The sequence below is a fragment of the Fusarium keratoplasticum genome, chromosome 3, assembly GCF_025433545.1.
Source record: "Fusarium keratoplasticum isolate Fu6.1 chromosome 3, whole genome shotgun sequence".
Lineage (NCBI taxonomy): Eukaryota > Fungi > Ascomycota > Sordariomycetes > Hypocreales > Nectriaceae > Fusarium > Fusarium keratoplasticum.
Window position 1 is genome coordinate 628,636 of NC_070531.1, and position 14,268 is coordinate 642,903.

General features: G+C 50.6%; 5 protein-coding genes across 5 annotated transcripts; 3 read left to right on the forward strand and 2 right to left on the reverse strand.

The window, feature by feature from the left end:
- Nucleotides 1-26: 26 nt before the first annotated feature.
- On the reverse strand, nucleotides 27-1,248 carry NCS57_00357900 (uncharacterized protein; the record flags this gene model as incomplete). Its single annotated transcript, XM_053053568.1, has 2 exons — nucleotides 27-1,028; nucleotides 1,096-1,248. 2 exons carry the CDS (start codon nucleotides 1,246-1,248, stop codon nucleotides 27-29), a joined length of 1,155 nt encoding a protein of 384 aa, XP_052915728.1.
- A 1,084-nt stretch (nucleotides 1,249-2,332) lies between these two features.
- On the reverse strand, nucleotides 2,333-6,965 carry NCS57_00358000 (uncharacterized protein; the record flags this gene model as incomplete). The annotated part of the gene is made up of 5 exons (XM_053053569.1): nucleotides 6,561-6,965; nucleotides 6,010-6,514; nucleotides 5,715-5,955; nucleotides 3,587-5,259; nucleotides 2,333-3,540 (listed from the first exon to the last, which is right to left on the reverse strand). Exons 1-5 carry the CDS (start codon nucleotides 6,945-6,947, stop codon nucleotides 2,333-2,335), a joined length of 4,014 nt encoding a protein of 1,337 aa, XP_052915729.1. The 5' UTR covers nucleotides 6,948-6,965.
- Nucleotides 6,966-8,039: 1,074 nt separating this feature from the next.
- On the forward strand, nucleotides 8,040-9,572 carry NCS57_00358100 (MFS domain-containing protein; the record flags this gene model as incomplete). The annotated part of the gene is made up of 4 exons (XM_053053570.1): nucleotides 8,040-8,259; nucleotides 8,313-9,236; nucleotides 9,283-9,330; nucleotides 9,382-9,572. 4 exons carry the CDS (start codon nucleotides 8,040-8,042, stop codon nucleotides 9,570-9,572), a joined length of 1,383 nt encoding a protein of 460 aa, XP_052915730.1.
- Nucleotides 9,573-10,861: 1,289 nt separating this feature from the next.
- On the forward strand, nucleotides 10,862-12,696 carry NCS57_00358200 (uncharacterized protein; the record flags this gene model as incomplete). Its single annotated transcript, XM_053053571.1, has 6 exons — nucleotides 10,862-10,901; nucleotides 10,957-11,085; nucleotides 11,132-11,160; nucleotides 11,213-11,523; nucleotides 11,578-11,704; nucleotides 11,758-12,696. 6 exons carry the CDS (start codon nucleotides 10,862-10,864, stop codon nucleotides 12,694-12,696), a joined length of 1,575 nt encoding a protein of 524 aa, XP_052915731.1.
- Nucleotides 12,697-13,297: 601 nt separating this feature from the next.
- Nucleotides 13,298-13,767, forward strand: NCS57_00358300 (uncharacterized protein; the record flags this gene model as incomplete). Its single annotated transcript, XM_053053572.1, has 2 exons — nucleotides 13,298-13,409; nucleotides 13,463-13,767. The coding sequence occupies 2 exons, from the start codon at nucleotides 13,298-13,300 to the stop codon at nucleotides 13,765-13,767; spliced, it is 417 nt and encodes a 138-aa protein (XP_052915732.1).
- Between the last annotated feature and the right edge of the window lie 501 nt (nucleotides 13,768-14,268).

The following is a 14,268-nucleotide window of genomic DNA, read 5'->3' on the forward strand; positions in this document are numbered from 1 at the left end:
AACAGATACGATTTATTCAAGCACCTCTACACAATGACTGTCCTCATAAGTGACTCGTTGAATAAAACATCCAGCCCCAAAGCACTGTCCAAACCTGCAGAAGAATAGCCAAACCCAGCTGGGGACCCGGCTCCCTCCTTTCCCAAACCTTCCTGACATTTTTCCTCCAACTCAACAGCAGATGACGCATCCTGAGTTCCCCATGCCAATGCCAGAAACTGCAGAACTGACGTTGCCGACCGCTCACCTGCAAAGTGACGCATCGCTTCCACGTGTGCAATAATCACCGACTTGTCTTGGCTTGACGAAGCGGCAATGCCAAGTACAGTGATAGGCCAAAGTAGGCACGGCATATCGGCTCGGACGTGGCGGAGATGAAACAATGCGGATTCGAAGATTGTCGTAACGTTCGAATCGTCGACTGTGGTGGCTGGGCGCTCCAGCTTCGAGATGAGGAGGATCGTTGCCAAGAAGTAGAGCTGTCGCATGTGGAAGCCCTCATCGGCGTAGTCTTTATAGGAAGAGCTTGTGTCCAGCTTGAACGGGACTACTGCCTCTTCGTGGGTCTCCGGGATCATCTGTTTGACAGCTTTCTCTTCACGGGGACTGTCAGGAGGTGAGAGTCCTTGCTGAAGCTTGTCGAGTTGCATATGCAGTTCATTTAGCTTTTTCTCCAGGTTGTCTGAAGAAATGTTACTCCTGTTGTGTAGTATATGGGAGGCTTTAAATATGATGTCAAAAGTCCAGATAGGGAGGAAAGCCGATAGCCCGGCTTTCTTGAGTTGAGGGCTGGAGGTACTCTGCTGTAGCACAGAAGAATCCGACCAAAGCCGTATTATTCTTGAGAGGTCGCCATAGCTTTCCAAGGGGCTAGGTCGAAAGGTACTGTTTTTTGCAATCTGATAGATGAATGCCTCTACAATCAACCCTTGGTGAGCATTTGAAGGAGGTCGATTGATGGCGGCATTCAACCTGGCTGCTGCGGATAGGTGTGCCATGGACGAGTCACTGTTAACGTCTCCGAATCTCTAATAAGTAAATTGTCAGTTTTTGTTCGAGATATAGGGCATGTCTTCATAAGATGAGAAAACTTACACCAAAGACATGTAGTATGAGGATAGTCGCAAATGTCGACTCGTCTGCAACAGAAACACCATTCTCGATACTTCGTCGCAATTCCCTTATAGCCTGTGTATACTGTCTAAGTGCATGTGCTCGCCAACTTGTTTGGAACTGTGAGATGAGCATTGCCGAGCATGAGAGCCAAGCGTGGAGCATACTTGGAGATCTCGACAACCAAGGAAACCCCTGGGTCAGGAGAGAATATTCCCCGCCGAAATCATGACCCGACGTAGCTCGATCAAAAACCTGCAGCAAGTCTACCATTGAGCATGATGGTAGGCTTCTGGCGCATTCGGAAAACATGTTTGACAGACTGAGGTGGTGGAGTGGAAAAGAAACAGCCATGTCGCTTGGACTACTTGCGTTGCAAACGTCTCCAATATCGCTCACAGACGAAGCTGATCCAAAAACTCCGCAAGATGGCGATTGACAACTTGTTGGGCTTGGCGACCGCGAGTCTTGAGTATTCTCGGTAGAGGAGTCGAGTTCCTCATCTGACGGGGTTTTGCGCCAACGGCAAGTGACGCGACGCGTCGAGCATTGGCCGCACAGGGGACGAGTCTCGTCACATTTCTTGCGTCGTTCACGACCTAAGAGAATGTGTTAGATGTACCCTCCTTTCATAATGAAAGAACCGAGTCTTACATGGTATGCATCCTTTTCGAGACCGTCGACGCTTTCGCTTCTGCTCGGCGCCCACCCAACCCCCTGAATAAAGTTCAAAGTTGGCAAACATGAAGAGAAGGGTGATTCAGAACTGTAGTCTGACTGAGAGGTATAGGTGTAGCATTTTCTGGATTATTATTTCACGACCTATAACAAAAATGAATGCTGAATGCTTGGGATGCAGGTTGGAGAAACAGGTGCACGTCGTATCGGAGGTCCTGACTTGGTTTTATCCGAAGTGGCGATACGATTATCATTGCCGATATCAAAGCCGAGGCCGCACCCAAAACAGTTTAGGCCCAGCTAGTCAAGAGGTACGAATTAACGATACGTAAAAGCATCCATCGGTTATAGAATAGATAAACTAGTGCCATACTGGTTCAACTTATAGACATGTTGGGGCACAAATCTCTACTTCGAAGTGATCAAACAGATATCTTGAGGTGTTGGCGTTGAGACCGATCGTTATATATAAAACATACACCTATCGTCCCACTCGGCTGCACATCTATTATACCAATCCTGTGAAAGAAAATCTCTATGGCTACTGCAAAAGACGTGTATCCTCATCCAACACGCCAAAGACGCTCCCAATCTCCTTACCCACCATCCTCAACTCATCCGCCACCTGGCCCGTGACAAGAGCATACGCATATAGCAGAGCATAATCCCTCTCCTCGACCAACACCTCAGCCGGATCATCGCTATCCTCGCTGTCATGGCTTGGTGGCCTTGATGAATGCTCCTTTCTGAACTGAAAGATCTTGCTGAGAAGATTCTCACGTGCTGATACAATGCTCGGGGTTGCGTCGGCAAAGGGGTATTCCAACATTGTTGAACTGGCCACGACTTGGAAGGCCTGACATATGTGATCGCACAGGATCGCACGCTCCCGAGCTGTGTATTGCAACAACGCCCGTTCTCCCTCTGTGATATGCCCCTTACGGCATGCCACAAGACTCATGCCGTAAAAGCCATCAAGGATTCGATCCGTGCCTCGTAAAACACGCCCGTAAACATCCACCGGGAAAGGTCCTCGCAGCTCAAACTCAGATGCTGCAGCCTGTCTCAGATTCTCCAGTTCAGCCGCATATCTCTGAAGAGCGGCCTGTTCGCCAGACTTGAGATAGCTCTGAGATCCTTCACTGCGGTACAGCACAGCGAGAGGCCCACGCTTCCAGATCAGACCCATCTGAAGGTGTAGCACCGAGAGACTCTCTTTGAACTTTTGGCGGGCCGAGATAGGCCAGATGAGTCTGCAAACGACGAGACCCCAGATGATACCGGCTGTAACGGCGATGGCTCGATGTTGTGCAATGTCGACGATATCTGGCTGTTCAACTTCTTCGTCGGTTGTACTGTCTTTGCCGTTCGCCTTTCTTTGCATGCTATACGCATACAGTGTCGACACGTTGTACGCGAGCAAGCTGATTCGCCCCAAGGCAGCCTTTCCGTGCTGGATGATGATGTAAAAGTTGATGAAACTAGCGAGCCAGCCAAGAAAGATCAAGGCAAATGCATAGCCATGGCTAACTTTCCAGTTGACGACAGATGCGAGGGCGCCAAAAAGAGTGCCTATGAAACGTGCCCAGCCTACGGTGTTGGAGGCGCCAACCGTCATGGAACAGACAATCATGAACGACAGCAAGCCCCATTCGCCGCGCCATTGGTTATATACCTCTCGAGTCTGCGGGAGGAAAGCGAGCATAGCCCACATGGCAGCGCCGATGCCGACTTTGAGTCCAAATTGAACTACTAATGTTAGTCAAGTTTCGTGCATGCCAATTTTCTCACTTACTCTCGTCTCGTGCCATCTTCTTAAATAAGGCCGAGAGATTCCGCCAAAACCAAGCCAGCACCTTGTTCACATCAGGCGCATTGTACCAAGTTGCAACGTCAACTCTCGTGGGGAGCGCTCTGGATTCCTCCGGGGAGCTGAGAGATCTCGATCTCGTCCGTATCAAAGTGTCCGCCTCTGCCGAGTCAAACATCCTGATGGCATTATTGTGGTCTGCTGCATTCCGATCTTGCCAGAAGAGAAGCCATCGCCAGCTTCGACTCTTGTGCAGTATGACATACTCCAGGTCATCCAAGACATCCAGGTACTGTAGAACTTCTTCTCCAAATGACTGCAAACTGAAAGTGAAGTGTCCGCACGCTGCCGCGACTTCTTCCAGGTTTGCTCTGGTCGTTGTTGGGGATGAAGCCATCTGTTCGATGCGGTCGTACAGTCCCTGCAACGCATCCGCTCGAGTCGTGTTGAAAGTGTCAAGCGAATCCATCAAATTTCGTCGAAGGTCTTCGTCAATGTTGATCTCATAGCTTGGTGGTCTCCCAAATTGCGGCTCATGCAGGATCCTGCAGAGATTCTGTCGCAACGAAGTCATAGACATGCTTATTGAGCTATTGAATAGCTCAAACAGGTCACGAGCATGGTTCACAGGTGACTGCCCCGTCTCACCCGGGCTTGCTGGCTTTGGATGCTTCAACTGCTCAAGCTGAGTGTTGGTAGCGTTCCTCAGTCCACCAAGGGATTGTGCCAAGTTCTCCATTGACCTTGCAACAGATTTCTCATGATCATAAATCTCTTCATGACCAAGGAAATAATGCTCAAACTTGGCTTCTCTCATATCCTTCATCATCTGAGCGTACGACTTGGAATAGTGTGAGGTAGCTGCTGCGAAGCCATCAGACACAAGCCCAGCCTCAGAGCCACTCAAGAAACTTCCGGTGATCATGTATAGCATGTCCCCGAGAGGAACCGAAACTCGGTTCATAGTCTGACGAAGCGACTGCCGAGCAGAACTTCGCCACAGTAACAGGTTCACCGCAGCCGTAGTGGTGATCCCCATGACCAGCATCTTGAAGACCTGAAGAATCTTTTCATTGGAAAAGACGTTGGACATGACGTGGTTCTCTCTAGTAACGACGCCGATAATAGCGAGCGAAGCAAGAGTGCTGCCCACGTTGACAAGAGGATTTTGCATTCTCTGTTTGACCCAGCCCATGAATCCAAACCCGCCGCCAATAAAGATGACAACCACTAGAATGTGCGAGACAGTTACTAGGTGCATGGTAGAGCCGAAAAAGACCGAAGTAACCATTGACAGAATCGAGATTAGCTCGCCGTAAGCAACAGCCACGATGGCGATGAGAATAGCCTCGATCATGGACCCCACGGACCGGGCAGGATGGAAATAGACGGTGATAGTTGCCACAACATGTTTCCCATCAGGCTTGCCCAGAAAATTCGACAAGAAAGGAACAAAAGTCGCGAGACTGGCGATGGTATAGGCGATGGTGCATTTAAAGACTCCGCGAGCTTGAGGCGTGTCGAGCCAGAGACGGGATCGGGCAGCCGAGTCTAAGAGGGCATTCCTCACAGTGTCGATGAACGGGGCCATCGTCTGCAAGAATCGTCTCTCTCTCTTCAAGGCATGGAAAGTCTCATTGTCGTTGTTGTTATCGTTGCTGACATTATGTCATGATGCAGGAGCCTGACGAACTGCAGCTAAAATTCCGTTGGTTCCGGGGAACGCGGCTCGTCAGGTGATTCGTCGCTGAATCAGCCACTGTGGCCCCAGCCTCCTGATTTAACCACCTGATTTTTACATCACAAGGGGAGATAATTCGTCTTTTCAAACATGGCCGCGTACAACGATTTCACACACGGACGTAGCAGAGGAGATGTTGAGCGATGTGCAATGTCTTTGCCAATGCACAGACTGGTCCGAGACTAGCAGCGCCGAGGCTGACTTTTGCCCTGACCACAATGTCGAAAATTGACCACAGTCAAAAACCAATCGACATCAGAGCACGCGAAACAAGTGACAAGCAAATTGAGAAAGTTTCTATTGACAGCGTCGAGTCAGGGCCCATGTTTCCGGTGACACAACTCTGCAAACTCTAATGGCCAACGAATATACTCTTCGTAGCCAGACGGCAGCTTTTTCGAAATCTCCTTTGTCCAGGACGCAATAATGACTCTCCTGAAGGGAAACGAGTCGATTATCGGCTTCAGTGCGATGGCTGCAAGGATGTACTCGATGACAAAGAAGTGAGCCATGATGATTTGGGCGGCATAGTTCGATCGCTCAGTGAAGTGGTTAAATTCGACCTCACTTGTTTCGCCAAAAAGCGTGTAAGCCAAGCAGATTTCTGTGAAGCCTATTTGCACTGTTAGCAGGTAAGTTGTGTGTTGAGATCTTGCACAAGCCATACCTTCAACAGGTGACGTTTTTGACAACCTCAAGATCCTGTCAAGAACACTCAGATATCTAACTTCCAATATGCTGTGGCATATTGGCCTTAGGTTGTTGACTGACGTGAGAGCGGCATCCAGAACATCGCCAATCAGTGCATTAATAGGATCGTGCCGTGTTAGCGAAAGGACTCTCTCAGTATGACTCTCGGCGGTGAATCCAGAAAAGAGGGATTCCCCCAATACTGGTATCACAGTATGAGAAACCACCGTGCAGCCACGGAGCATGATCATGAATTCGAGCATACCCTCAGGCATGTACGAGGACTGGAAGGTGAGGGCCATTATGGTGGCGTATCGAGCATCGGCTTCAGCTTTCGAAACACATGGCTTGCTCAACCGCTCGTTGAAGAGCCTTATGGCGTGAACACGATGTGTCAGCGCTTGAGAAGAGAACTCTGTGGTATCGCATAGGGACAAGTGAGAAGCTGCCAACCCAAGAATTGCGTGCATCAAGAAATCGAACTAAGAAATGTTAGCTCGAGCCTCTCTTTCAAATAGTTCAACAGACGTTGTGCGAAATAGTAGCAACCTGCTTCCAAACATCGTCCCCCTTAATAGGTAACGGTGGATAAGCATGAGATAGAAAATGGTGAAAGAAGCGCAGGTCCTCCATGCTGAATTGAGTCGGCGTTGACTGAAGAGCCTTGGAGGGAATCATGCTCGAGTATTCGCATGTTATGCCCAGTCTTTTACAGTTGTCGCATTCTGGAAAAGTCTCTGGACATTTCACCCTCCGTCGCTTGCAGTTGAGGCATCCCTTTCTCGATTTGGTGTGACCTTTTCGCGGGATGGCGCGTCCTCGGGTTCGAGTCCGAGGATTCTTGGTCGTCAGAGCGTTCTCTGGCGATGACTCTGCTGGCGATGGAGGCAGCAGACCGAGCTTTGCGAGTTCCATGGTTGCTGCTTGGCGTAACTAATCGGTGAGAAGTTGAAATCCTTAATCACGTTGTGATGTTTGGCCTCAGGAAATCGCGTAAGCCTACACGTCACGGTGGCTGTAAGACCGGACTAATCCTTTCCCGCTCGACGCCTTGCAAAGAGTGGTTAACGCTAAGTATAGGAACTTGGCCATTTTTCACCTCTCAAACTCTGCCTTGTGTTGATAATTGTTCTGTCGTCGTACATTTGTATTGGCCAGCTGTATGCCTTCAAACAGACCGCAAAGCATGAGATGTGACATCGTGTGCATTTCTTAGGGGTCCATTGCCCACCTGGCACTCAGCATACAGGGATGCTGTCCAAAAGCACTCAGCATTTAAAACCAGAGCCAATATTGTTGCCACTGGGTTTCATGCCTATCACGTGGTATCGGCGTCATCAGATGAGCATGCCAACACCAGGGCCCAACATGAAGCTATTCAGAAGATGGAAGGATCATTCTCGCAGCAATTAGCTTGGCCAGACCCAGTATACGCACCAAGCGCACGTGACTGTAACCCCCACCCCATCACGCATCACCACCCCAACTCGCAGCTTGAGCCTCACATGAACATGGATGCATGGCATCAACCACGTTGATATTGACACTATTTCCACTGGCCCCGTCCATTACCGACTCAAACCGCCGCCTCTCGCCCCCGTGATGAATCTCCCAGCACCCAATGGCTTGATCCATCGGCAGGTCTCCCGATCCGACCCACCAAAGTGGACTATGCTCTCCGGCCCAGGCCGATCACGTCGCTGGCAAATTTTCCAGGCTCTCAGAACAGCTTCCCGATGCGGTAATGGCGACATATGGGTCCAGAAATAGATGACTAGGTCTTGGCCTTGTAAGCTTAAATTTTTACTACTGCTCTCAAAACAGCTTCCGAATGAGTTAGTCGAGACCCAGAGTTGGAGTTTTGAAGACGTAAACGTGTGGATTCTGGGCGTCGACGATGTCGGATCCGATGTTGTATAAATATGGCGGTGATGAGGCTCTTGTGTTGGAGTATCAGGGCAAGAATCTCCAGGGAAAACGACAAGCTTTGAGACTGCAACTCTTGTCATGAAGGACCAGCAGATGGCTTCCTCTGTCGAAGTGACACTCCCTGAAAAGGGCCCAATCGTCGACGTGGAGAGTGCACCAAGCTCATCTCCTCCATCTATCCCTGATGCAGGCCAAGACTCAGACGATTCATTAGACTCCTTGGGAAAAGATGTCGAGGGAGACCTCGGTGCCTGGGCATGCGTGCTTGGATCCTTACTGTTCCTGATCCCTTCCTTCGGTAGGTGCATCCAGGTTCGCTCTTATCACCTAACAACTAACAGCCAATGACAGGTTTCATGGCTTCCATCGGAACAGTGCAGTCCTACCTCAGCCTCAACCAACTGAGCAACTATTCCGTCAGCCAAGTTGGTTGGATCAGTGGAGTGTACCTCTTCCTCTCCCTCATCTTCAACTTCCAGATCGGGTCTATCCTTGATCGATATGGACCCCGGGTTCTGAGTCCCGTAGGGGGCGTCTTTTCCACTGCCACGTTCCTACTCCTCGCCGAGTGCAAGACTTATTGGCAGTTTATGCTGTGCTTTGGTGTCTTTGGAAGTATTGGCACGGGTATCGACTGCACCACAGCTATCGGTGTGGTTGGAAAGCTCTTTGTTCGTCGTCGTGGCTTGGCCATCGGCACAGCGGTTCTGGGAACATCCCTCGGTTCCATCATCTTTCCCCTCCTCCTACGCTCCACGTTCCAATCTCTCGGGTGGGCGTGGTCGATGAGAATTGTGGCCCTGGTCGTGGGCATTGTATCGGTGCTGGGAGTCATCTGCTTCCTCCCTTTCGACCGACTTGTTGCCGCCAACTCGACCTCCACCGAGGCCAAGTCTGAAGGCTTCTCTCTTGATCTATCAGCTTGGAGGAACCCGACCTTTGTGTTTGTATCTTGCGGCGTTTTTCTGATCGAGTTTGTTGTTTTCGGCATCGGTGGGCTTTTGCCTACTATCTCAACCGGCGCGGGCTTTACAGCAGAGGATGGATATACCCTTCTTTCCATCCTGGGTGCTTGCTCTTGTGTTGGCCGTTTCAGCATGGGCTTTATCGGTGACAGATTAGGAGCTCTCAACTCGATGATCGCTGTCATGATCCTCACCATTATCTTCATGGCCACGATCTTCATTCCCTTCAGTACCACATCAGCTCCTCTGCTGTACACCTTCAGTGCACTTTGGGGATACTGCTCGGGGTCGTTTTACGCACTCTCACCTGGTAAGTCTACTCGGACAACCGCTTGAAGCCAGCTAACACGCATCAGTTTGCACGGGTAAAACATGCGAGCCCAAAGACTATGCCAGATACTATGGTGCGTAGTCGAGCAATTCTGTTCTCCCTTCCAATTCTAACTAGTCATCAGGATCAACCAACTTTTCCGTCGGAATCGCACTGCTGCTAGCCAATCCTCTCAGTGGCATCATGCTGGAGAAGCTGGGCGCTCAGCCATTGGCATGCTTTTATCTTGCCATTGTCTTTCTCGCGGGCGTGTCTTTTACTGTGGCCCGAGGTCTGCTCATCGGAAACTTTGCTACCTTGAAAACCAAGATGTAGATTGCATTAGATACGGCGTTGGTTGCTTTGGGTTGAGCATTGTGGACGGTTGAGCATTATATGGAGCAAAAAGCATTGGGTTAGAAAGGCGACGTACGAAAAAAATACTGGACTTATATATGAGAAGGAGATAATGTTTTAATTATGAGCGGGAAAGGAATCGGGGTTTGCATTGACACGAGGAAAGTCGGAATATGAGTGCATGGTGGGAAACGGCTCGGGAGAATGCAGACACAATCCAAGTCCACTACTTCATTCTGCGGTGTCGGGATGCTTCTCTCTGCTCAATATTTCCAATGTTTTTTTTTTTTTTTTTTTTTTTTTTCGCATGGCTTCAATTCTGTTGTCAAATGAAGTGACCTGCGTACCCTGGACGGATGATGATGACCCGACGGACCGATTAATTCATCACATCGGTTTCAGTATCAGAGTGTAAATAAAGATGACTCTTGATCTTACTCCGATCTCCGAGACCAGGTGCTTTGGCGGATGTCACAACCAAAGCAGCAGCTCACATCCGAAGATGAAGATGCCATCCTTAAAGGCTAGGTGGAAAACTTCTGGAATATTTCTAGATCAGCACAAGCGAAGGATGGGCAAGCCTCCATCCGAGAGTCAAGTGATTGGGATCGGAGGTCCGGCTCGTCGCCTTGATCCGTCCAACAGCCCGGAGCCGGTCAAACCTCGAGATTGATCGACACGGCTCAACGAGGAAAAGCGGTGCCGAGATGCGCAAGGGATGACCCGAATTGAAGACGCGGCGCTTATGCTGATCTGGGGAACAAGTAAGCAGCAACACCAACTCTCCTCTGTATGTCCAAATCACAACATTCACATTCCTGAATCGCGTACATCTTCTCATAATCGGCGAAACATGTCACCACCGACCGACATTCCCCAGAATCGGACACGCGGACCAGAAACACCCCCGGAGTCGGGCAAACTCCTCACAGCGACCGTGGGGCAGCGTGGCCTGATGGATTCTCAGCTCGGCACATCTCTCCACTGAGATTGCCGCGTTTTATCTAATCCATCTCATCAAATTTGAGGGTCGCCGGTTCTCATAGGTCGGCTCGTCTAAACGCGCGGGACGCATTTCCGCGCTCTGGGCACAAACGCTGCGATGCGTCGTGGGCGGACCCGCGGGAATTCCGCCCTGCAGGACCTTGATGGGGTCTCAGGCTTTCAGCTGGGCGTTTTGTCGTTGGGAGACATAAAATATCACGCGAAGTGTCTCTGCTTGAAGCCACTTGGTAGTTGCAAAGGCGGAAAGCAAGAAACTTATAGAGATGGCAGAACAATCACCTCGCGTAGCCGTTATCGGCCTTGGTAAGTGCCTCCCACGCTAGTCGAAGCCATACGGAGCTGTATTGACGATGGGCAGGCGTTCTTGGCCTCGTGGCCGTCAAAAACTTGACTGAGGAGGGCTTCGATGTGACGGGTTTTGACCGCAACGGCTATGTCGGAGGATTATGGCATTACACAGACGAGGACAAGACTTCTGTTCTCCCCAGTAAGGCCAGCACCTCTCACGGAATGCATCATCTAACAATTGGCAGCGACCATCATCAACATCTCCAAAGAAAGGGTAACCCGCCTGACTCCAAACCGTCGCCAGTCGGCATACTCACTGTAAACAGGGCTGTTTCACAGACTTTCCTTTCCCCGACGATACACCCAGTCATTGCACAGCCGGTCATGTGCAAAAGTACCTCGAAGACTATGTAGAGCACTTCAACCTGACTTCCAGACTGCGCCTGAGCACAATAGTCACCGGCGTGCATCGCGACGATGAGCACGACCGCTGGATAGTTGACGTCGAAGGATCGGGTCCAGAGTACTTTGACAAGGTCATCATCGCTTCGGGGATCAACTCTCGTCCTCATGTTCCCAAGCTAGAGGGCCTAGAGCAATTTGAGGGTGAGGTCTTGCACTCGCGTGCATTTAAAAGGTACGTTTTTACCTGCTGAAACACCATGAGCTTCACTCTCTGACTTGCATTCAGGCCTGAGCTCTTCAAGGGCAAAAAGGTGGTTGTCGTGGGCATGGGCAACACGGGCGCCGATACCGCAGCAGCTCTCTGCGGCCACGCCGACAAGGTCTGGGTGTCTCACAACCATGGAGCCTTGGTGGTTTGTACTCCCGTCATTCGTATCTATAGCCTTGATGTTGACCAAACTCACAGATGCCACGCGTGGTAAATGGTGCCCCCTTCGACCACACCCTAACAGCTCGCAAGGCTGCATTTGCCGGCTTCCTCGAGCTCAACTTCCCGCGTTTCTTTGAGTGGATGTTCAACACCATGTGCAAGAAGATGCAGGACAAGGCCTTCAAGATCCGCCCAGAGTGGAAGCTTAACCCCGCGCCGCCGATCAAGCACGCCGTGCCCATCATCTCTGACAATCTGGTGGATCTTCTCGAGTCTGGAGACATCATCTCTGTCAGCGGTCTGAAGCGCGTCGTGGGACCAAAGGAGGTTGAGCTTGATGATGGTACGCGTCTTGATGCTGATACCATCATTTGGTGCACCGGATACAAGACCGAGTTCAATCTGCTCGATCCCAGTGTTGATCCCACGCGCAACACCACGCCCAAGTGGGCGGCAAGCATCGGATCGCGTGGGAAGCCTCTGGCTCGTCTCTACCAGAACGTCTTCTCACTCGACTATCCCCAGTCGCTCGCCTTCATGGGCACCGTAGCATTTGCGACGGGCGCATTCCCGCTGTACGACCTCTGCTCCATGGCCGTCGCGCAGGTCTGGAAAGGCAACTCTCCCCTCCCGTCCATCAAGGAGATGAACCGAGCCGTCGATGTTCAGCACGACTTCATCTGCAGCATCGCCAAAGACGGAAGCGCAGTCCCCGGATGGGTGCGCCAGCACGAATGGATCGCGTGGGCCAACAAGGCGGCGGGCACACAGGTCAACGAACACCTCGGATGGGGATTGACAGGATGGAAGTTTTGGTTCCAGGACCGGGCGTTTTATAAGATGCTGATGGATGGCATTTATACTCCGTTCCTGTGGCGCGTGTTTGATGGGAAGCGCAAGAAGTGGGATGGCGCGAGAGCGGAGATTGAGAAGGTGAACGCGTACGTGGAGGCGGCCAAGAAGAAGAATCAGTAGAGAATGGTTGTGGACATTGAAAGGTACGTAATTAATGAAGAGAGTGAGGTTTTTTGCAATCATTTCGGATGCTTTACGGTGGATGTCGCGTAACGCCTCAGATCTCTCCCAGCTCCAAGATCCAGGCCGCGATAACTCAATCTTTAATCGGAACCTTTAATCGCAAATGAGCCACTCACGAGGGACTATACCACTCTACCAAGAGTGGATTACGCTTCGGATGCTTCCATCGGAGGCTTTGCTGCAGAGGGCATGTTACAAAACCCTCCCATGTCATGCTATGGAATCCTTCGATCTCGTCAATTTGTCAGATTGATCGTCTTGTTGCTCCGTCTTGGCAGAGTAATCCTTCGCCGCAATGTGGTGAGAGAGCGGTAATTACTCAGCCAATGCGAAAATTACGCCGGCCATGCCAGATCCTCCAAGTCAGAGGGTCCACGAGATGGAAGATCCGTAGGAGTACGGATATAGCGATGGAGGATGCGTGTATATAAACTCAAGTAAAGGTCAATTAGAATGGCTCAATTCATCAATCCATCGATTAACAGACTCACGACTCTAAAAACTCATCTCTTTCTCACCACCGATTAGCTATTACATCATGTCTCACCTCGAGTATTCGGCTTATGAGGGCGCCGGCGAGTGGGCCCGCGACAACCTGGGCTACATGCAGACTGTTCGAGTTGGCGATAGAATTGAAGCCAGCGGCCAGGGTAAGTCTCCAAGGGCACATTATCTCACTTAGGCACTAACACGCTCATCACAGGCGGCTGGACCGCCGAAAACGGCGTCCCCAACTTTTCCGAGTCCGTCGAAGAGCAAATCGACCAAGCCTTTGTCAACGTCGACACAGCGCTCAAGGCCGCTGGAGGAAAGGGCTGGGATCAGGTCTTCCGAGTTAACTCGTACCATCTCTCGATCACGCCCGAGATCACGGCCAGGATGAGCCATAACTTCAAGAAGTGGATGCCCAACCACAAGCCCATCTGGACCCAGATTGGTGTCAAAGAGCTGGGTGCGCCTGGCATGGCGGTTGAGATTGAGGTTTCGGCGCATGATCCTAAGGCGTGAGGTTGAAGAGGGAAACTGCAATGTTCGCATCATATTCAGCTATGGATTAAAATACTACTTGGTTAGGTACTTTGAACATGGTCAAGTAGTAAAGCAAGGCTATTGTTCTCCGCAAGTTGATTAGAGCATTTGACACTAAGGCCCACTCATGAGTGTTGAAACACACATAGTTGAGTTCAACGTTGACTATGCTTAATTTTTTTAACCTAATATGACTATCCCAGCCGTAATGCAATTGAACACCTTTCATTCAATGACAACGAGCTACCATGATAAAGAGAAACACCGCAAAATCGGCACATTTCGAGCTCGACGTGTGGCTCTAGGGTAGCACCCTTCCAAACCCGTGATCCACTTTCTGCTGACTAACCCCCCTCCATTCGCCCCCCACCACTTCCGTCTAGCGCGCTTTTCTTCCGATGATCGCGAGCCTCGTTTTTTCTTCTTCGCGACGAAGGCCAAAATTGTTTCATCAATCAACAACGCCCTCGAAACACCGCA